Source organism: Pseudopipra pipra, chromosome 22 (genome assembly GCF_036250125.1).
Source record: "Pseudopipra pipra isolate bDixPip1 chromosome 22, bDixPip1.hap1, whole genome shotgun sequence".
NCBI classification, from domain to species: Eukaryota; Metazoa; Chordata; class Aves; order Passeriformes; family Pipridae; genus Pseudopipra; species Pseudopipra pipra.
In genome coordinates this window covers 5,763,046-5,783,654 of record NC_087570.1, presented here as the reverse complement: position 1 = coordinate 5,783,654, position 20,609 = coordinate 5,763,046, and the positions used below count along the sequence as shown (strand labels likewise).

At 57.2% G+C, this 20,609-nt stretch overlaps 3 protein-coding genes and 1 long non-coding RNA gene across 4 annotated transcripts; 2 read left to right on the top strand and 2 right to left on the bottom strand.

The window, feature by feature from the left end:
* Positions 1 to 2,873: 2,873 nt before the first annotated feature.
* Positions 2,874 to 6,583, bottom strand: C22H1orf50 (chromosome 22 C1orf50 homolog). The gene is made up of 4 exons (XM_064678695.1): positions 6,417 to 6,583; positions 5,417 to 5,503; positions 4,368 to 4,499; positions 2,874 to 3,719 (listed from the first exon to the last, which is right to left on the bottom strand). Exons 1-4 carry the CDS (start codon positions 6,555 to 6,557, stop codon positions 3,528 to 3,530), a joined length of 552 nt encoding a protein of 183 aa, XP_064534765.1. The 5' UTR covers positions 6,558 to 6,583; the 3' UTR covers positions 2,874 to 3,527.
* Positions 6,584 to 6,782: 199 nt separating this feature from the next.
* Positions 6,783 to 14,496, top strand: P3H1 (prolyl 3-hydroxylase 1). Its single transcript, XM_064678693.1, has 15 exons — positions 6,783 to 7,295; positions 7,661 to 7,813; positions 7,965 to 8,154; positions 8,605 to 8,736; positions 10,560 to 10,699; positions 11,379 to 11,468; positions 11,580 to 11,632; positions 11,969 to 12,090; positions 12,245 to 12,372; positions 12,443 to 12,538; positions 12,649 to 12,799; positions 13,276 to 13,393; positions 13,596 to 13,671; positions 13,817 to 13,957; positions 14,036 to 14,496. The coding sequence occupies exons 1-15, from the start codon at positions 6,801 to 6,803 to the stop codon at positions 14,147 to 14,149; spliced, it is 2,199 nt and encodes a 732-aa protein (XP_064534763.1). The 5' UTR covers positions 6,783 to 6,800; the 3' UTR covers positions 14,150 to 14,496.
* Positions 9,907 to 16,283, bottom strand: LOC135425914 (uncharacterized). Its single transcript, XR_010435795.1, has 2 exons — positions 16,197 to 16,283; positions 9,907 to 13,748 (listed from the first exon to the last, which is right to left on the bottom strand). It is a non-coding gene; the product is annotated as an uncharacterized LOC135425914 (long non-coding RNA).
* On the top strand, positions 16,084 to 20,360 carry CLDN19 (claudin 19). The gene is made up of 4 exons (XM_064678694.1): positions 16,084 to 16,386; positions 17,612 to 17,776; positions 18,022 to 18,109; positions 18,521 to 20,360. Exons 1-4 carry the CDS (start codon positions 16,164 to 16,166, stop codon positions 18,675 to 18,677), a joined length of 633 nt encoding a protein of 210 aa, XP_064534764.1. The 5' UTR covers positions 16,084 to 16,163; the 3' UTR covers positions 18,678 to 20,360.
* Positions 20,361 to 20,609: the final 249 nt, after the last annotated feature.

The following is a 20,609-nucleotide window of genomic DNA, read 5'->3' as shown; positions in this document are numbered from 1 at the left end:
TGAAGAATTAGGTCTCCTTTATTTTTGAAGTGTATGTTGTGGTGCTGCTGGTGTCTTGAGCTCAGGCTATTAAAATTCACTTTTATTAAAATTAAAATTCCCCTGCCCAACCACCCTCACTTCCTGTCTTGTATGTACCAGGTGGTTGAGAGGAGCCTTTGCAAAGATGTGCAAAGTATCTTACAGAATTAGAAAAAGAAAGTTGCATTAAGTACAGAAAATATCAGTTGGTCTCAAACAGTGAGATCCAGCTCAGCACATTCTGTGATAGCTCTGGGGTAGCTCCATGATAGTTGCATTTTGAGAAGTGATCTCTTAATGTTTCTTTGGTAATTGATAGTCACTTGTCCAGAAATGGGAGCTTCAGAGCTGCAGAGGTGTTGGGATATATTTGGCTCTGTTGAGTGGCAGACTAAAGGATGCTCCAGGATCCTGGACACCTCCTTTATCTCCAGCAGGGATTCCCGTAATGATGGCAAACTTTGTGGGTTTCAAGAACAACAGCAGAAAAAAGTATACTTTTGCTAGCTGCACGTTTTTTGTGAAATCATGTGCATGTGCCCAAATAGTTTGATGATGATCCACCATCCATGGGCAAGGGGAGGTTGGTCACAGGGTGCAGTGGCAAATGCTCCCAGGGTTTGTGGTCTTTTCAATGCAAGAGCAAATTCTGTGCCTTTTGGGTTTCTTTTTTTTTCTTTTTTTTGGTATAAACTGACCATAGAGCAGCAACACACCGCTTTGGTCTCTATGTAAGCCTTTGAAGTTTAAATAAAAACTTCAGTGTTGCTAATTTAGACCCCTCCACCCTGCACCTGCACCTCTGTGCACACACTCGAGGGCTGCAGGAGCACATGGGGCAGAGTTTCCCTATGTGGGGCATCCCCTGGATCAGTTTCCAAATTCCCCTCAATGTTTTCTTCCTCTTTTTGTTTGTTTGTTTTCCTTTACTCCTCTGGAGCTGAAGCTGAAATAAAACGGGCCAAAGAGCCACAATTCCTCCTTGCTGGGAGACTCCTCCTGGCTGGGAGACAACCCCCTGGAAGAGTCAGGGACTTATGGAGGGTTAAATCCCCCTAAACCCACCTCATCCTTCAGAAACAAGAGCCCAGAAAGAAAATCTCCAGGCATGGCCACTTTGAGAAGCAGGAGCCAGAATCTGGCCTGACACAGAAAAATCCAGAGTAATTCAATTTATAAAAGCCACAAAGAGCTCCAGGTCCTAGTGCCAGCAGCCCTGAGTCACCAACCATGGGCTCTGGGGAGCAGCTGAAGTGGGTCAGACCCTCAGAACATCTTTGTGCTGGGCCTTTTAAGCAAGCCCTGGTTCGTCTGCGTGGCCAAAGATAGAGCAAAACTTGCTCTGCCCAATGTAATGGTGTCAGAAGCCCATCTGTGCCTTCTCCTGCAAATATTGGCCACCCTTGGAGATTTGGTAACAAGCCTCTGCCTTCTGAACATGCTCACTGCTGCCCTGAGCGCTCACCAAAGAGCAATGGAAGAAGAATATTTTCCACAAGAATTTTCAGGACAAAACTGGGAGTGGATGCCAGTGTCCTGCTGACCCTTCCCAGCTGATTTTGGGTGAAATCCCTGCTCCTGTCAAGCACAAAGGCAACAGATCATGAACCCAGAGGGACTTGTGGAGTCTCTCACAGGGCACCATCTCCTCGGTTCTCCAGGACTCATCCAAAGCTGTAACCACCACAGGAGGCTCCAGCTCATCCTCCTGCCACCAGCTCCACCCTTGCCCATGTTCCAGAGGATGCTTATCCTCATGCTCAGCTCTACACCACCTTCCAGCATTTCTGACAGTGCCTCACTTCTTTGGATTTATTTAGATACAGAACCAGCAGGGATGGCAACACTAGGTGGGCTGTTTTGGGGGGGGATGGTTCCCCCTTTCCAGCAATCCCCCCCTGCACTACTGCAGGACCCTCATCCCCATGAGAGCACCGAGCACGAGCCCATCGCCCCCACGGCCTGCCTCTCGAGACCTCCTTGGTGTTTTCATACAAATCCACAGCCATGGGGGCTTTGCTTTTTGGGAGGCAAATCCAAGAGAAAGACTTGACAATGCCCAGAGGACCAGCAAGAACAACCAGCAAGTCGTGGAGTGTCTGCTGGAGGTGAAATCCCACCTAAGGCTATAGAGGTCCCACAACCACCCCGACCTCTTTGCACGTGTCATGGTACAGATACTAATGATGGAAACAGATAAAACTGGGGCAGGAAGCCCCACTTCCCAGAGGAGCATTAAATCAACACACATCTGCTGTTGCTGTAATTAGCACCACAGAAAGCTCGTGCAGTAATTAACTTTCTCCCTTCCAAGTTAAGATTTAATAACGCAGGGTAAAATCAGACCCAGGGCGATGGAATGAGCAGAGAAAAAAAAAACCATCAAATTAAGACACTTGTGACTTGATGAGGAATTAATTATACCTTGGAATAATAATAATAATAATAGAATAATTGCTGTTAATCTGGCTTGTGCTTCAAGTGAGGAAGGGCACTGGGAAAAGTTGACTCTGAGGAGCAGGTTTCTGTCAACCAAAGGCTCAGCCATGCTGGCATGTGGGTGAGCTACTGCACTGGGCAGAGCTGGGAGAAAAACAACCTGGGGGGGGGAAAAAAAAATGCTGGGGTGCCAGGGAGCTGCCTCAAACCTCCCCACTTCTATGTGGTCCCACAGGGAACAGCTCTTCCCATAAGGAATTGTCACTGCCAGCAGCCTCAAGCATCTCCCAAGGTGTGGGCACAAGGACAAGAGGCTGGAGATGTCCCATCAGCTCCACGTGCCACCAAGTCTCCCTGATAAAGCCAAAGGGATACTTGCCACACAGGAGGAACACAGGGCCTGTCTCAAAGGCACATCTGAGATCAAGACTGGTTTATTTTACTTTCCCCACCGCTCTGGCACAGAGGCATCTGTGCCTTGTCTCCACCTGGCAGCTCATGCACTCAAATCCAAGGGGAATGCACAAGGACTGTGAAACACACATTGTTTGAAGAGCACCTGAGGCCTGAATGGCACTTTTGAGGACACTCTTCCCAGAAAACAGAGCTCCAGGTCACCCGTGTTCCCAGCTCAGGGGTTCAGACCAGCTGGGACAGAGACCAGCAGATTCTCATCACAGCAGACCCTTTGCATGGGGTTTTGATGCCTCTTCCTGGGCCACACAGTTCCATAAATATGTGCATTTTAACAAGGGGCAAAATCCAGCCCTGGAATCATTACCTGCCACAGTGAGGTACACCAGAGCCAGGCAGGTAGGACGTTCCAAGCCCTCTGGAACTCACACCAGCTGGTACCACCTGCCTCTCAGTACAGCTGGGCACAGGTCAACATAATAAATTACTCAATTACCAGAAAATCCAGTAGGATTGAATACATAATTAGTGTCCTTAAAGCACAGAGCAATCAGCATTTTTGTTTCTTGGGCTCTTTTCCTTGCCCTGCCTTTGGCAGTGCCCAGGCCCCGTGTCCCCTCACCCGGGGACTCTGCTCAGGGGGTCCTGTGTGGTCACTCCTGTGCCTTGGTCAGGCCCTGGAAGTTGGGCTCTGTGCAGGGGGGCAGTGCTGCCTGCCGGCTCAGCAGCTTCTCCAGGATGGCTGTTTCTGCATCTCGTCTCTCAATGTCCTCAAATGGAGTCCAGGACATGTCGTGCTGGAGCTTATAGGCACCGAGAAATTCGTGGGGAGTGGTTCCCCATTCCTGGCAGGGAAAGGAGAGACTTCATCAGTGCTCAGTTTCCCCTGCAGCTGGGCTGTGCTGTCCCTCAGCCCCCAACCTCTGATGCACTCCCAGCTACGTGATCATCCCATTTCTTAACCTAAAAATAAGCTCAGCTACCCTGAGTCCAAGATCAGGTCGAGCCCCAGCACTGCTGATGCAGGGAGGCTTGGGGGCACAGGACCTCCCTGACCTGCCCAGAGGTTTGCCCTGAAGCCTTCACCCTGCATGTAAGAAAATGGGTGGCCTGTAAGGAGGAGACCTCCAAGACCACTCCTCAAGCTGCAGGCAAACTCAGTCCCTGGGCTGAAGCACCTGAAGACAGCACCCTGTCAGGCAGCCACACCAGCCACAAAAGGCTCAGAGGAAGAACTGCAGGGACCAAAAGGCAGAATTCAGGTCCATACACCAAAGGGCTTCTTGCCATCCTCCACCAAGAGCCAGAGAACTCCATAAGATGGCTCTGGCCCCAGCAGACTAACCCAGACCAAGGGCAAAGGCCAACTGAGCAGCAGCCAACAAATGCCCCCATCAAGCTGGTGGTTTTTTCTGAGGTCCACATGTTCCCAAACACCACAAACATGACTTTTTTTTCCCCTCCCTGCTCCCTCAGGGGCCGTGACCACTCACCTTAGGAGACAGGATGGAGAAGTATCGCTGCCCACTCTCCCTCCTGTACATGTAGTAAATGTTTCCTGGCTTCTTCACAAGGTTGCAGGCCACGTGGTTCAGATCAGCATCTCTGTTAGCTTCATCCAAGACCTGGAAAACACAAATTTAATGTTTCTACATTTGAAATAAAATGACAGTGTGCTATTGCCAGAGCCCAAGACACATCCCTTGACACACTCGATCTGCATGTCTGATTTCATTTGCCCCCAGGAAGGAGATGCTTCCCAAAGAGATTAAGTTTTCTCCACGTCTTCCCTGTCAGCTGGACCTCAGAGCACCTCTCCTCGGAGGTGGAGATACCTCCAAGGATCAAGGATCTCTGCACCTCTCCCCAGGTTCACCTCTGTGCCTGACCCCACACACACAGCTGCTGGGGGCTTCCTGCTGCTGTCCCCAGGGAAAGGGGCAGGGAACAAAGGGAAATTCATCTCCCCAGCTCCACCAGTTAATGATTACATGACGTAAGTGCCTCCATGGCCGCAGGCCAGTTGCACTGACTGGCAGATCCTTTCCCACTCTGACTCCAGATTTCACCCCTGAGGGTGAAGGGTGTATTGATGAGCACAGCTGAGCCCTGCTGGGTGCTGCCAGGACCAAATGAGCTGGGACAAATGGGAAAGCCAAGCCCACTGTCAGGGAAAGCTCTTCTCTCTCAGGGGGCTCAGATCCAACCAGGGCCACATTGCCATCCCTATGGGTCCTCCTGGGAGCACAGCACATGCAGGAGTCACCCTTCCTAAATCCAGAGTCATCTCTCTGTCCTCCCTGACACATGAGCTGCTTTGCACCACCCGCCCTTGTGCCCCCACTTTATCTGAAGTCCTTCCTGATGTGCCCAGGACTCAAAACCGTCCCCATTGACACCTGACAACAAACCCTCATTTTCCCACTGAACCTCCTCTGCTGGGCTTCTGGCCCCGACTCACACCCAGGGCCACAGCTCCCCCCGAACGCCCGGCAGAGAGGGCAGGTGCTCATCAACGAGCCTCCTGCCCATCCTCGCTCACCTTCCGCGCCTGCTCCTGCAGGTGCCGGATCTGCTCGGCGATCACGGCCAGTTTGCTGCAGGCGTTCGCCCGCACGAAGTCATCGGCCTGGGAGAGGGAGGAGTGGGTGCTGGTCAGGATGGGAGGAGCCGCAGCCCTCCCACGCTCAAGGTGTCAGCTGTCACAGCACCCCCGGGGCACTGCAGTGACACCCGTGGAGCTGGGAGGCACTGGGAGCTGCCTGGACAGGCTGGGGGCAGTGGGAGGGAGCAGTAGGGACAGACTAGGAGGCAATGGGTTGGATTGGGAGGTAGTGGGATGCACAGCAAAGAGGCAGTCGGATTTACAGGGAAGCATTTAGGCGGACTGAGAAGCTCTGGAGGACAAACTGGACATCCCTGGAAGGCAGTAGGATGTACTAGGAGGCACCGGAGGGAAAGCAGAACATTCGGGGGGGGCACTGGGGTGTGCTGGGAGACACTGGGAGGGGCAGTAGGACATATCAGGAAAAACTGGGGTGCACTCAGAGGCACTGAGATGGACTGGGAGCCACTGAAGTGGGAATGAGACATACCAGGGGTGCTGGGATGGACTGGGAGAGTAGCGGCTGGAGGCACCTGGACACAGTGGGGTGAACTGGTTACTGGGACATACTGGGAGACAGCAGCGTACACTGGGATGGGACTTCGGTGTGATGCTCTGTGAGTCGCCGGGGGGCAGCAGGGCACAGTGGGAAGCGGGGAGGTGCAATGGGAGGTACTGCAGACACCAACAGCGTGGGAACTCGGGAAGGCACTGGGGGGCACTGGGACACACGGGGAGGGGACAGTGGGAGAGGGTAGGAGGCATCAAGAGGCCGCCGGAGTCACCAGAGAACAGTGCTGGGAGGCACCAAGGCCGCCGCCGGCTGAGAAGGCTCCGGAGAACGGCCGGGAGGCACCGGGGACACGGGGCCCAGAGCCGGGGACACGGGGCCCAGAGCCATGCCCCCGCCGTCCCGGCGCCGGGGCCCGGCCCTCACCTGCTGCACCTGCCGCGCCAGGGCCACCAGGTCGTCGGGGTCCCCGACGCGGGCGGCGCGGCCGGCAGTGCCCTCCACCAGGGCCAGGGCCAGCCCAGGGCCGGCGCCGCCATGCCCGGGCCCCGCGCCTCCCTCCGCCATCGCCGACCGCGCCCGACCACTTCCGCCCGCTTCCCGCTGTGGCGTCACCGCGCGCGGCGAGGGGGCGGGACCGCGGCTGAGGCCTCTGATTGGGCAGTGTGCGCGGAGAGGGCGTGGTGTGGCAGAGGAGGCGGGGCCTAGGCGATGAGCTGCGGCCGCTGATTGGGTGATGGCCACGGAGGGGCGTGGCGGAGGGGCGGGGCTTGTATCGCTGCGGTGCGGCGACTCGGCCAGGGCTCAGACATGGCGCTGCCGCCGCCGCTGCCGGTCATGGAGCTGCTGCTGCTGCTGCCGCTGGTGCTGCTGGCGGGAGCCGCCACGCCACCGCAGCCGCTCCCGCTCCCTGTCCCGGCCGACCCGCCGCTGCCGGCCCAGCCGCCGGACGCCCTGTTCGCCGCCGGCGCCGAGGCGTACGCGCGGGGGGACTGGCCGGCCGTGGTGCTGCAGATGGAGCGGGCGCTGCGGGCGCGGGCCGCCCTGCGCTCCCGCCTGGCGCGGTGCCGCCTGCGCTGCGCCAACGCCACGGCGGGGCCGCCGGAGGACGAGGAGGAGGGCACCGAGCCCCAGCCCGACCCGGTTCTCCGGGACCTGCGGTTCTTCCGGGGGCTGCTCCGCCGCGCAGCCTGCCTGCGGGGCTGCGGGCCCGCCGCGCCCTCCCGGTACCGCCTGAGCGAGGAGCTGGAGCGCGAGTTCGCCCGGCGCAGCCCCTACAACTACCTGCAGGTCGCCTATTTCAAGGTGCGGGACCGGCAGGGAGGGAGGGAGGGAAGGGAGGAGTTCCCGGTGCGGCGGGATGCGGGACGGGCGGGATGCGCGGAGGATGCCGGAGCCGGGCGGGGGGGATGGAGGGATGGGATCGAGAGAACCGGCCGGGGACGATCGCGGTGCCGGGACGCCGGAGATGGGTTCGGTGTGTGCCCCGGCGGGATGGCCGTGCCCTGCCCCCCTCAGTGCCACGTCGGAGCTCGCCGGGGCCGCCCCCGTCACCGCCCCCTACCCCGGCCGCCGGGATGCCCTGGGATGCTCCGGGATGTCTCAGGGGCCGGGGGTCCCCTCCTCTCCGCGTGGGATCTGCACTGTCTCACCCCCCTCATCCCACCCAGATGAACCGGCCGGCGCAGGCGGCAGCGGCCGCTCACACCTTCTTCGTGGCCAATCCCGGGCACCAGGAGATGAGGCAGAACCTGGAGTACTACCAGGCTATGGTGGGGGTCCGCGAGGAGGACTTCACCGACCTGGAGGCCAAACCCCACCTGGTGAGACCCCCCCCTCCCCTTCCAAAGTCCCTGTGCGGTAACTGTGGTGCTGCGAGGTCCCTCCCCATGGGGACGAGGTAGCCCAGGTGATCCATCACGGGGATGGAACCCCCATGTTGAGCCCCCCTCATCATTCCTCATCCCTCTGCAGAGCGAGTTTCGGCTGGGGGTCCGGTTTTACTCGGAGGAGCAGCCGGCTGCCGCCATCCTGCACCTGGAGAAGGCCCTGGACGAGTATTTCGTGGCAGACGCCGAGTGCCGCGCGCTCTGCGAGGGACCCTACGACTACGAGGGCTACAACTACCTGGAGTACAATGCAGACCTTTTCCAGGCCATCACAGGTGCCAGCTCTGCCTGCTGTGTCCTGTCACAAGAGTTGGGGACAGTTCTCGGTGGGCGGTTGGTTCCCAAAGACCTGAGGGATGGTGGGTCCCTGAAGAGGGCAAACGCCATCCTAGGTTTTACTTGGAGAAGTGTGGCCAGTAAGTGGCAGGAGGTGTTTGCCTGCACTCAGCACTTGGGGTGATGCTCAAGAATCCTCCAAATTCCAGAGGAATATGGAAAACCGGGAGAGGATCCAGCAGAGGGTCACCAGGATGGGAGGCCAGAGATGGCCACTCTGTCCCCAGAGAGCAGCACGGCCCCCCCCCATCACTTAGAGGTGGACAACCAACCACCAAAAATCTGGCAAACAGCCCCAGTGCAAGCAGAAGGTTGGAGACCCCTCAGGGTCCTGCCCACCAGCCTGTGGGTGACCGTGAGCAGTGACATGGTTTTTTTTTCTCCACCAGACCACTCCATGCAGGTGCTAAGCTGCAAGCAGGGCTGTGTCACAGAGCTGGCCTCACAGCCTGGCCGGGAGAAGCCTCTGGAGGATTTCCTGCCCTCGCACTTCAACTACCTGCAGTTTGCCTACTACAACAGTAAGCAGCTTCTGTGGGCTGTCAGGGCTGGGCACCCAGCTCTGGGCAGGCTGAAATCATGGATCCACAGAGTGGTTGGGTTGGGAAGGGACCTTCAAAGATTGTCTCGTCAGTCCAGCCCAAGATGCAGCGACATCTTGGCATTGGTCACTCCCAGGTCTCTCACTGCCCCATCCAACTTGCCTTGGAACACTTCCAGGGATGGGGCAGCCACAGCTTGTCTGTGCAGCCTGTGCCAGTGCCTCACCAGCCTCATCATAAAAAATTTCCTCCTTATGGCCAACCTAACCCTGCCCTCCTTCAGTTTAAGACCATTGCTCCTCGTCCTGTCACTAAAAGCCTTGGTTAAAGTTGTCCTCGTATCTCTTGTAGCCCCTTCTAGATATGGGAAGGCCATAAGATCTCCCAGGAGCCTTCCCATCTCCAGGTTCAACAACCTACATTTTTTCAGCCTTTCTTCCTAGATATGCTCGTCCTCTAACCATTTTTGTGGCCTCCTCTGGACCCACTCAGAGGGGTCCACTCACACTCTGCTTGTGCTGGGGACCCCAGAGCTGGAGGCAGCACTGCAGGGGAGGTCTCATCAGAGAAGAGCAGAGGGGCAGAATCCCCCCCTCACCTACTGCCCACAATGCAGCCCAGGACTTGAGGGGTTTCTGGGCTACCGTGGCCAGGTCCTGTCCAATTTTTCATCCAGCAGTATCTCCAAGTCCTTCACAGGCTGCTCTAATCCCACCCATGCCCCTGTCTTCACTCACAGTGGTGGAGAAGCTTCCACCAGACCTTGTTGTACTTTGTGAGGTTCACACAGGCATGCTCCTCCTGCCTGAAATGTTCTGTAGGACATTTGGATCAGTCACCCTCCACATTGCTTTATTCCCGGGCAGTTTTGCTTTCCAAGTGAAATAACAGCCTGGAGAAGTATTTTTTTTCCCTCCTGCCTGCTGTCTACTTCTTGCTTCAAACCACAGTGGTGTGCTTCCCTGCCAGAAGAATTATAACCCAGGCAAATACATCTGATTTTATTTCACTTTTTAATTCGCCCCCTTGGAAAAATTAAACTGTTTCTGTGCAAATTTCTTCAAAGGGAGGGGAAAAAAAATATGGCATCCAAGAAGATGGAAATCCTCGAGAAGAGACAGCTGAGAGGGGACTTCATCCATGTCTGTCAGTATCTGCAGGGTGGGTGTCAGAGGATGGACCAGGCTCTGCTCGGTGGTGCTGAGCAATAGGACAAGAGGCAGCGGGCAGGAACTGATGCACAGGGAGTTTCACCTGGATATGAGGAAGAACTTCACTGTGCAGGTGACCACGTGCTGGGACAGATTGCCCAGAGAGGGTGTGGGGTCTCCCTCGCTGGAGATATTCCAGAACCATCTGGATGCAATCCTGTGCCAGGATGCTGAAGCAGGGAGGTTGGACCAGATGACCCCGTGTGGTCCCTTCCTTTCCTTCCCCAGTTTGTGATTGTGTGATTCTGTGAAAGGCTGCACAAAAGTGGGGCAGGGTGCTTCAGTGGCTGGAAATTGCAGGTTAGCAAGGAATGGTTGGGTCTGACTACCTGGAAAGGGGCCTCAGGAATTCTTCCAAGCAAGAAAAGTACTCAACCTGTGACCCTGGTTTCTGGAGGCAGGAGAGCACCTTGGATTCTGAATTTTGCCTTTGTGGCAACAGTTATCCTTGCTCCAGGGGATCCGCCCTGCTTGTGAGACTCTTTGCAGGACGACAAGGATTTTGTCTCTCATCTCTCTTCCATATCCATGTTTGCTCTGCCTCCAGTGCCCTTGGACATGCTGTTAAACAGCCCCACTTTCTCTTTGCAGATGGGAATTATGAAAAAGCCATCGAATGCGCCAAAACCTATTTGCTCTTCTTCCCACATGATGAGGTGATGAACCAGAATTTGGCCTATTACACTGCTGTCCTGGGGGAGAACCTGGCGAGACCCATCCAACCCCGAGAGGTGAGCAATCAGCTGAGACATCTTCTCTCCTCCTTGGGGACCTTTGCAGAAGTTATGGGCTCTTCTCTGGTCCAGCCACCCAAGGTGGACAGTAATGGATGGTTTTAGGGTTCAACAAGCTGGAAAATAGCTGAGAGACTGAAAATCATCACTGGCAAAATATCTTTGGCCACGTGAAGCTGGATGATTGGCACACATGGACCCACTCCTCAGGGAGAGGCAGGTGGACAGACCTTTTAGGAGGGTCTGAGCGCACCTCTGCTGCACTCTTCCACAACTGAAGTGAAATTGCTTAAGAAGGAGAGGATTTGGCTTCAAAATAGCTGGATCTGGATGACCAGTTCCTGCCTGGGATGTGGTAGGCAGGAATGGAGGTCTCTGCCCCACACCAGCTGGAGTAGGGAAGGGGATCTGCTCCTAAAGAGCTTCCTGCAGGAGGGACATGTCCAGGCTCTGCTGGACTGTCCTCTCCTGAGTCATCCACACAGGACAGGGAAATTGAGGCAGGATGGGGAAAGCCACTTCCTTCCCAGCTGCCAGAGGGAACAGGAAACCAGGGCTATAGGTCTGGAGCAAGGACCACAGGAATGGTGTAAACCTGCACCTTCCTGCCCATACTCAGGGTCCTTTAGAGCCCTCGTGCTGTACCTCACCCCTTCCCTGTGCCCCCTTGCCACAGGAGATCCGGGTGTACCGCCAGCAGAGCCTGATGGAGAAGGAGCTGCTCTTCTTCAGCTACGATGTCTTCGGCATCCCTTTCGTGGACCCGGTGGGTGGTGTGAGACCAAGGGGACACGGTGGCCAGGTGGAATGTGGATGAGGGGATCTGCATCCTGGCCAGATCCTTGTCCAGCTCCTGATGCTGTTCTTCTGGCTGCAGGACACGTGGACACCTGAAGAGGTGATACCGAAAAGGCTGCGAGAGAAACAGAAGTGAGTGCTGTCCCTGGTAGGGGTCCAACAGGACATACCCCTCTTCCTCTGGGGGGTTTGGGCCAAAGGCCATGGCACAGAGTTGCTGCCAGGGAAGGTGTTGATATTGGGGATGGAAAAAGCTGCTGGAGGGCAGAACTTTGCTTCCCATCAGCCCATGGGATGATGGGCACCCCAAGCACCACAGGGTGAGGGATGCATTGGAGTGACTCTCTCCAGTCTTGGGCTTTGTCACCAGCCCCTGAGACAACTTGTCCTGCCCTTTTGTTGGTGCCTCTCATTCCTGACGTGGTGGGGACAGTGGGATGGTGGGGCTGATGGCTACCACGTGCCCAGGGCAGAGCGGGAGACGGCGGCACGCATCTCGGAGGAGATTGGCAACCTCATGAAGGAGATCGAGACGCTGGTGGAGGAGAAGGCCAAGGAGTCTGCTGACATGAGCAAGTTCATCCGAGAAGGTGCAGAGCAGGGGAGGCGGGATGGGGACCTCCGTGACCCCTGCTGCCAGTCCCTCCATACGTGGGTGGCAGCAGGAGCAGGTGGCAGGACCACAGCTTCCCCCAGGGTTGGTGGTGCTCATCCCCATGTCCCCCAATCCCGTTTGTGCCCCAGGTGGCCCCTTGGGGTACGAAGGAGCCAGTGTCACCATGAACTCCAGGGCCCTGAACGGCTCCCAGCGTGTGGTGGTGGATGGAGTCCTCTCTGCCGAGGAGTGTCGGGAGCTGCAGAGACTCACTAACGTGAGCGTGGGGACGGGGGGGGCGGGCAGGGGTTGCAGCTCAGACCAGTAACACCCATGGGGTTTTGCAGGCAGCTGCCTCAGCTGGGGACGGCTATCGGGGGAAGACCTCTCCTCACACCCCCAGCGAGACCTTCTACGGCGTGACCGTCCTCAAGGCCCTCAAGGTTGGGGTGGATGCGGGGAGAAACGGGCTGTGGGGGCAAGAGGTGGGAGTTTGGGGGCAGGCCCCGTGGCCACCTGGGGCTGAGCCCCTGTGCTGCCTGTCCCCCTGTAGCTGGGCCAGGAGGGCAAGGTGCCCCTGCGCAGTGCCCACCTGTACTACAACGTGACGGAGAAGGTGCGGCGCATGATGGAGTCCTATTTCCGCCTGGAGGCTCCGCTCCACTTCTCCTACTCCCACCTCGTGTGCCGCACAGCCATCGACGGTGAGCACGGCCCAGAGGAGCGGGTCTGCTCCTGTCAGGTCCCCTCCAACAGCTGGAATTGGTCTGGTCTTGGACCTTTCCTTGGAGACCTCCTTGCTGCTCCCTAACTGTCTCCTCCACCTGGGAGGGTGTGGGAAGCTTGTCCCTTAAAGCCCAGCTCAGGAAGATGAGCAGCAGCTCTCTTGGTTGCCTCCAGTGGGGCAGATGGCTTCATGCCATATAGGATTTCAGCACCCAGAGGCATTTGGGATGGGTGCTGGGAGAGGCTGTGCCTGGAAGGCCAGGAAATGCCACGGGACAAGCTGGGAGAGGCTTGTGCCACCCGAATGGCCTCGCATGGTCCACACTCCAGCAAGTTAAGTGCTTTAGGCTGCACACCACTTTCTTGTCACCTCCAAGCCTGGGATGCTTGGGGACAGACCCTGCTCTTGCACAGACAGAGGGGTCCTGATATCTCAGGTCTCGTTCCACCCTAGAGAAGCAAGAAGGTCGGAGTGACAACAGCCACGAGGTGCACGTGGACAACTGCATCCTCAATGCAGAGGCTCTGGTGTGCGTGAAGGAACCCCCAGCCTACACATTCCGGGATTACAGGTACTGGTGGTGGCTGTCAGCTGAGAGTACCACAGCTTGGTGGCACCTAGGCTGGGAGGAGCCAGGTGGGAGGACACCAAACCTGGGCTCTCCTGCCTCAGGCTCTTGCTGTGGGTGTTGGGGGAGCTCTGGGCTCACCTGCTTGCTGGAGCTGTGGTCAGGGTTGTTAGTTACCTCCACTCGTCCCCTGCTCCCTTTTTAGTGCCATCCTTTATCTCAATGGAGACTTTGAAGGAGGAGCTTTCTACTTCACTGAGCTGGATGCCAAGACACAGACCGTGAGTAGCTCAGCTCCGAGGATCCACGTGCAGCTCCTTCCTGCTGGCCCTGTCCCCTGGGAACACCCCCTGGGCCACTGCAAAAGATGAACTGGGGTTGAAGGGGACTGACTTGCTCACGACCGGGGTCTCCCACCCTTGGCAGGCAGAGGTCCAGCCACAGTGTGGCCGTGCCGTGGGCTTCTCCTCCGGCTCAGAGAACCCCCACGGGGTGAAGGCCGTGACCAAGGGCCAGCGCTGCGCCATCGCCCTCTGGTTCACCCTGGACCCTCGGCACAGCGAGCGGGTGAGCTCCCTCCCAGCAGCACGGGGGGTTTTGAGGGGGACACTGGCCATGCTTACCCCCCCGTGGGTCTGCCCCCAGGAGCGTGTGCAGGCAGATGACCTGGTGAAGATGCTTTTTGGCATGGAAGAGGGAGATTTGGAGCCGGAGCAGGAGCCACCCGCTGCCGTTGTGGTGGGGAAGGACGAGCTGTGATGTCCCACGGGGACCAGGATGTCCCTGCCGGGACCAGTGACACCAGCATTGCAGCTTCAGGCTGCTCAGTCATCAGGGTGACATATGGGACCCCCCTCTGCCCCTAACCCACGTGGGATGGGGCATTGGGGAATGCCCTGCACTGCCCCTGCACCATCCAGCATCCCCCCGTGGAGCTGACCTGGGATGTGATAGAGGCTCAGAGGGGTGACATGGGGACAAGGGAGGGGTGCTGTGTTAGGGGTGAGGCCCCAGTGCCACAGGTGCAGTTGTGTGCCTTTCCTGAACCTGGGGCTATTTAAGTGCCTTCTGCAGAAAATGGGTGAATAAAGCTATTTTTTTTCTAAGCTGTCGCTGGCTGGAGTCTGCTGCCCCCCCTTTGGCTGCCATCAGTGTTGGGGTACAGCCTTTCCTCCTGGCAAACATTTACTGAAGGGTGTTGTAGCCCTGCAACCCCACAAAGGTGTTTTTTGGGGGGACAAGGTGCCCCAGGGGCAGCAGGGGCAGTGCAGCCCTCGGCTGAGCATCCCCTGGACCCCACTCCTGCAGCGTGGGCAGAGACCCACCATTCCAAGGAGGAGGGAACCGTCCTTGAACAAGAAGGACATTGAGCACTCTGGCACCCCCGGACAGGGCATCGAATTGTTCCCGCGGGTGTCTGGCCATTACCATAACCATCCCGGGAATGTGGGCAAATAAATCCTGCCCCGCTGCACCAGTACCCAGCACCCCCATCCCACTGGGAGAGGGCGTAGGGCAGGGCCCGTTCAGCATCAGGGTGGGCGAGGGGGGGGTCTGGGGTAGGTTTCTGCAGGATGAAAAGATGGTCCCACTGGAGGGTGCCCACCATCCCCGCGGCTGACCCCGGCTGCCTGGGCGTGAGCAGACTGCTGATGAGGCCAGGGAGGTTAACCATTGCCAGGTCCTGGGGCTGCCACGGGCTTGGTGTCACCGGGGTGGTGGCACGTGTCCCCCCTACACCCCGTGTCCCCCTCCTGCAGGGGGACACCGCTGACAATGGCGTCTTTTGTTGGTGCCACGGTGGGTGGTGTGCCCGAATTCCCTCACTGAATGAACCCCTTCCCTGCTCCCTGTCGAATTCCTGGAGCCACCCCCGGGGCCTCTGTGGCTGGGGGGGGCTCCCAGCCCACGGCAGAGGTGCAGAGGGTCATGGATTTGGGGGGGGAGGGGTCACCTCCTCCACACCCCCTTCCCCTCTTCCCGTTGGGGACCCCCATTTTCCCATATCCCTCCACTGTGGAGTCCCCATCTCCCTCAAGACCCAAATATCTCCTGTAGGACAGAAATATTCCCCATGCCCCAAATCTTTACCCCAAGGCCAAATTCTCCCTTCCAGGACTCAAATCCTCACCCCCAGCCCCAAATCACTCTCCTCAGATTCAAATCTCTTCCCCCTCAGATCCTAAATCTCTCCCCCCCAGAACCCAGTGCTCTTCCCTGAGGACCCAATGCTCCCTCTCAGGCCCCTAATTCCACCCCTCCCTGCCCCCAGTACCCAATTCCCCCCCAAGCCCCACATCATCCCCCCCCTTTGGCCCCAAATCTCCCACTCGAGACTCAAATCTCTCCCCCTGCAGAATCCAGTGCTCTTCCCTGGAGATCCAACGCTCCCTCTCCAGGTCCCTAATTCTACCCCCCTCCAAGCCCCACATCACCCCCAAATCTCCCACTCGAGACTCCAGTCTCTCCCCCCAGACCCCAAACCTCTTCCCTGAGCAGACCCAACGCTCCCTCTCCATGCCCCTAATTCCCCCCCTCCTGCCCTCCCCAAGTACCCAATTCCCCCCCACACGCCCCAAATCTCCCACTCGGGACTCAAAATCCCTCCCAACACCCAAATCTCCCCCTCCGCAAGACCCTTCCCCCCGCCGCCAAACCTCTCCCCTCACTCCAAATCCTCCCCCCCCGCACTGTCCCTCCCTCCCGTGCCTTTTCCCTCCTCCCACGCCGCGCTGCATCCCGCGGGCGGTGCGGGGAGCGCGGGGCGGCGGCGATGGGCGGCGGGGCGCGGGAGCTGTGCGGGTACCTGGCGGCGCTGGCCGGGTGGGTGTCGGCGCTGGCGGCCGCGGTGCTGCCGCAGTGGCGGCAGAGCTCGTACGCCGGGGACGCCATCATCACGGCCGTGGGGCTCCACGAGGGGCTGTGGATGAGCTGCGCCGCCCAGAGCACCGGGCAGGTCCAGTGCCGCCTGCACGACTCGCTGCTCTCCCTCGACGGTGGGTACCGCGCTCCCTTTCCTGGCTACAGTCCCCCCTCCCTTTCCTCACCCCCCACCCCGAGCTCCCCTGAGCACCTTGAGGTGCAAGAACCGAGCTCGCTCTCTCTCTGAGCTCCCCTGGGATCTTGAGCTGCCCCCTGCTCCTTGCAGGTCGAGCCCTTGATGTGGGTTTGACGGCCCCCATACGGCTCTCAGCCTCTCTCTGTGTTTGAACCCACCTGAACGGGTTTGAAACCCCACGCCCGCAACAGGTCTGTGTCCTCTGGGTGCCTGGGTGCCACCCCACCCTGCAGGGCTGAGCCCTGCTGTGGTTTTGACAGCCCCTCTGTGACTCTAAGCCCCCTCTGTGTATTTGAAACCATCCGTATGGGTTTGAAACCCCACGCCTGCAATGGGTCTGTGCCCCCTCGTTGGCTGGTGCCCCCCCCCCCCCCACCCTGCAGGTCTGAGCCCTGCTGTGGTTTTGACAGCCCCCATATGGCTCCAAGCCCCTCTCGGTGTTTGAACCCACCTATATGGGTTTGTATCCTCTCAATGTCTGGGTGCCCCCTTCCCCCTCCATGGGTCTGAGCTCCCCCTGGCCCCTCCAGAGTCTTCTGGAGATCCAAACCCTGCTTGCCCTCCTCACCTCACCCTAGGTGTGAGCCCCTCTAATATGCCTCTGACCCCCCTTAGAAAGGTCTGAGCCCACTTCACCCATCCACGTGGGCCCAGGTTCCCCCCCTCCATCTGTGAATCTGAGCTCCCCACACCACAGCTGAGCCTCTCTTGGCCCTGTGGTTTCGAGCCCCTTTGTGGGGCTGGGATGCCCCCTGACCCTGGTGGGTTTGAGCTCCAGGGTGGCCATCACATTTGGGGACCAACAGTGCCCCATGGGGGCATCACAACCTCCCCCCACCCCACACCCCCAGGTTGTGGATCACCCCTGTGGTATTTGGGGACTGTGGTGCTGCTCAGGGCAAGGTGTTTCCCAGCCCAGACAATCGTGAGGAGGATGAGTGTGGCAGGGGGAAAGGTCAGGGATGGTGTTGGGGGTGGTGCCCTGAGCTGAGCTGAGGTCTCTGTACCTACCAGGTGGGGAAAGAGGTGACATGGGAGTCACACAGTGAGGACAGGGTTAAGGACACATCCATCCCCAGCGTGGGACGAGGTGACCTTGCTTCCAGTGCCCGGCTGTGGCCAAAGCCACCTGCTGGGAGCAGCTTTTCTCCCCTCCCTTGCAGTTCACATCCAGACCTCCCGGGCTCTCATGGTCATTTCTCTCCTCCTGGGCTTCTTCGGCATCATCGTGAGCGTGGTGGGCATGAAATGCACTAAAGTTGGGGAGGAGGATCCTGTCACCAAAAGCCGCATAGCTGTCGCTGGAGGTGTCCTCTTCATCCTCTCTGGTAAGGCAGCCCCAGCCTTCGCACCTCACTGGTGCAGGAATCCTCAAACTGGTGCAGGAATCCTCAAACTGGTGCAGGAATCCTCAATCCTCCAAAGCCTCTGAACGCTGTTTGTTGGAGCGCTCAGTGAAGGCTTCGTGTCACTGATGGTCAGCATTTGATGTCTAGTGGGGGCTGGACTAGGTTGACCTTTAAAGGTCCCTTCCAACCCAAACCATTCTGTGATTCCATGGTCCTGTGCCCAGGTCTGTGCTCGCTGGCTGCCGTGTCCTTGTACGCAACACAGGTGACCTACGAGTTCTTCAGAGAGAGCGCCGTGCCCATCAACGCCAGGTAAGAGCCTGGCTCGGGGGGTGCCCTGCATCTGAATCCCATCTTGTCCCTGCACTTCCCACTGGACCTTCCCTTGTTGGTGTTGGCAAGGCTGATGTGCCACATGGGAGGGACCTCTGCCACCCCTCACTGCCACCCTGCAGAAGGTGTCCCCGAGGCTAAAGCTTTTGTTGTTACCAGCTGGGACAGGCTAATGGTGCAGTTTCAGCCCAAGGGAGGGTTAAAGGACAGGGAAATGTAGGAGCCAGATCCAGCCAACGTGAAAGATGGGGACAGAGAGGGAAGAACCAAACCCTGCCTCGGCATTGCCGGTCGCCTCCATCAGAGCTTTGAGCTTCCTACTGCCCATCTCAGTTTGCACCTCTGCCTCTCTGCCCCCTCCCTGATGCTCCCCCACCCCTTTCTCCACAGGTACGAGTTTGGCTCTGCTCTCTTCGTTGGCTGGGGGGCCGCTGGCCTCTCCATGCTGGGGGGGTCCCTGCTGTGCTGCTCCTGCCCTGCCAAGGAGCGCCGAGCGCAGCAGTACCACCGGCAGTCGCAGCCCTCCACGGCCCGGGAGTACGTCTGAGCCCTCACCCCGCCCTCCCACCGCCTGGTGCCTCCCTCCCCTCCCAAAAACGGGCAAGACCCCGGTGCTCCCACCCCACCTGGTCCCCTGAATGCTCCACGAGACCTTTCTCCTCCTCGTCTTCCAGGTTTCAGCACCATTTGCGGTGCCAGCCTCTAAAATAGGGGGTTTGAGGGTCACAGCTCCCGTATCCATCAGTGCCACGGTCCCCTCGGGTGGGCAGGGTGGCACCCCCAGTCCCCTGGGGTTGCTGGGCCGTGTCCACCTGTCACAGGGATGCTGCAGGGGCAATGGGGGGAGGTTGATGCCAGTGCCACAGGGGCACAAAGCCGATCCCACGGGGATGTGCTGCACAGAAGCACTTTGTGCCATGACCACCCCTCTCCCACAGCCTGTTTTGGGGAGCGAGTGGGGAGCGAAGCCAGTGCTTGGTTTTCCTGAGATGAGGTTTTCACACCTACCAGCCCCAGCCCCACTCAGGGCTCGAGCATTCCCATGCCCTGCTCTTGGCAGAGGGATCCAGTGCACGGCATTCCTCCGCCTCATTGCTACCTAAACCAAAGGTTTTTAAAAATTATTATTAATTATTACTAATTCCTGCCTGGAGCTCAGTTGCTCCAGCTGAGCTCTGCCAGACAAGAAAAACTGCCCTGGGCTGGTTCCTTCCTAGGACCAGGCTGTGCCTTGTTCAACAGAAGAATAAATGGGTTTGGGCAAATTAAAGCAGCAAAAATAAGGGGGCTCTGAGCACAGAGGAGGGTTTGTTTTTATTTTTGGTGCCCAACTCAACTATTTCAAGTGGCAGATGGACAGAGCCCCAAATTTTGGTGCCTCCCTGCTGGGTCCAAATCCCCCTTCCCGAACAGGACCCCCTGGAGCAGGCGGTGAAGGCTCCAAACCCAACCTGCTAATTGCCTCCTCAGACCTCCACACCACTGCTGCTAATTGCTCTGCAACTGCCAAAGCTCCAATTTGTCTGTAAATCCCCCCAAACCCCCCATACCCCATCCCTCCAGCCCTACTGCATTTGTGGCACCAGCCAACCCACAGGGAAAGACACTGGAAATAATCCAAACACCTTGGTTATCTATTTTTTATTATTTTAGTTTTTAACCCCAATTAGACGAAATAGCTGATTTTTAAAAAATTTTCTTTTGCTCTGTTTTGTTTTGTTTTCCTCAATCTTCTTTTATTTTGCTCTGTTTTATTTTATTTTACACTATATTCTTTTATTTGACTCTATTTTATTTTCCCTTCCTCTGTTTTATTTTGCTGTATTTTATTTCACTCTATTTTTCTCCATTATGTTTTCTTTCCTTCTATTTTATTTCCTTTCCCTCTGTTGACCTGCTCTGGATCCCAGGCTGTGCTGGAGGAGAAGCAATGCTATTTTTCTTTCCCTTCCCCCTGCACTACCTGCCCCTTTCTCTTTAAACTGCAAAAATTAAAACTGTGTCCTGCACCCCCTCAGGGAGAAAGCAGTGCTTGTAGGTTGGCTTCACCCATCAGGTTTGAGAAGGAACCTTGTGCTTTAAAACCCACCCAAAAAAATAGACCAAAAAGGCCTTTTTATATCGCAGTGTTGTGTAAAGAATGTTTTTATTCTTTTAATATAAAATTCCATTAATTTTTCTACGGGATGGGTGGGGGATTTTTAAATGCCTTTTTTTTTTTCCTGTTTGTACTAAAAATTGTATTAAAATATTTTCAATCACGGGTATCTTTTTGGAATTGTCTCTTTTATCCCCTCTGACTCCCCATCTGGACCAGTCCCTCCCAGTGACTCCAGTGCTGGGTCAGAGCCACTTCTGCAGCGTGGCCCAGGCAGGAGCCTCTCCCCCACCCTAAATAGTTCTTGCCCTCCTGGCTGAAGACCTCGACTCTTCTGCCACATATTTCTCTTTGAAAGAGGGGACATGGCCTTAAAAAAAT

Excerpts from the sequence above, each read along its gene's own strand:
- C22H1orf50 (XM_064678695.1), bottom strand. The coding sequence starts at position 6,557 with ATGGCGGAGGGAGGCGCGGGGCCCGGGCATGGCGGCGCCGGCCCTGGG. Across the intron at positions 4,500-5,416 it reads TGCAGGAGCAGGCGCGGAAG|GTCTTGGATGAAGCTAACAG; the intron begins GTGAGCGAGGAT and ends TGTGTTTTCCAG. Across the intron at positions 3,720-4,367 it reads TCTCCATCCTGTCTCCTAAG|GAATGGGGAACCACTCCCCA; the intron begins GTGAGTGGTCAC and ends TTTCCCTGCCAG.
- P3H1 (XM_064678693.1), top strand. The coding sequence starts at position 6,801 with ATGGCGCTGCCGCCGCCGCTGCCGGTCATGGAGCTGCTGCTGCTGCTG. Across the intron at positions 8,155-8,604 it reads CCTTTTCCAGGCCATCACAG|ACCACTCCATGCAGGTGCTA; the intron begins GTGCCAGCTCTG and ends TTTCTCCACCAG. Across the intron at positions 12,539-12,648 it reads CCGTCCTCAAGGCCCTCAAG|CTGGGCCAGGAGGGCAAGGT; the intron begins GTTGGGGTGGAT and ends GTCCCCCTGTAG.
- CLDN19 (XM_064678694.1), top strand. The coding sequence starts at position 16,164 with ATGGGCGGCGGGGCGCGGGAGCTGTGCGGGTACCTGGCGGCGCTGGCC. Across the intron at positions 16,387-17,611 it reads CTCGCTGCTCTCCCTCGACG|TTCACATCCAGACCTCCCGG; the intron begins GTGGGTACCGCG and ends CCTCCCTTGCAG. Across the intron at positions 17,777-18,021 it reads TGTCCTCTTCATCCTCTCTG|GTCTGTGCTCGCTGGCTGCC; the intron begins GTAAGGCAGCCC and ends TCCTGTGCCCAG.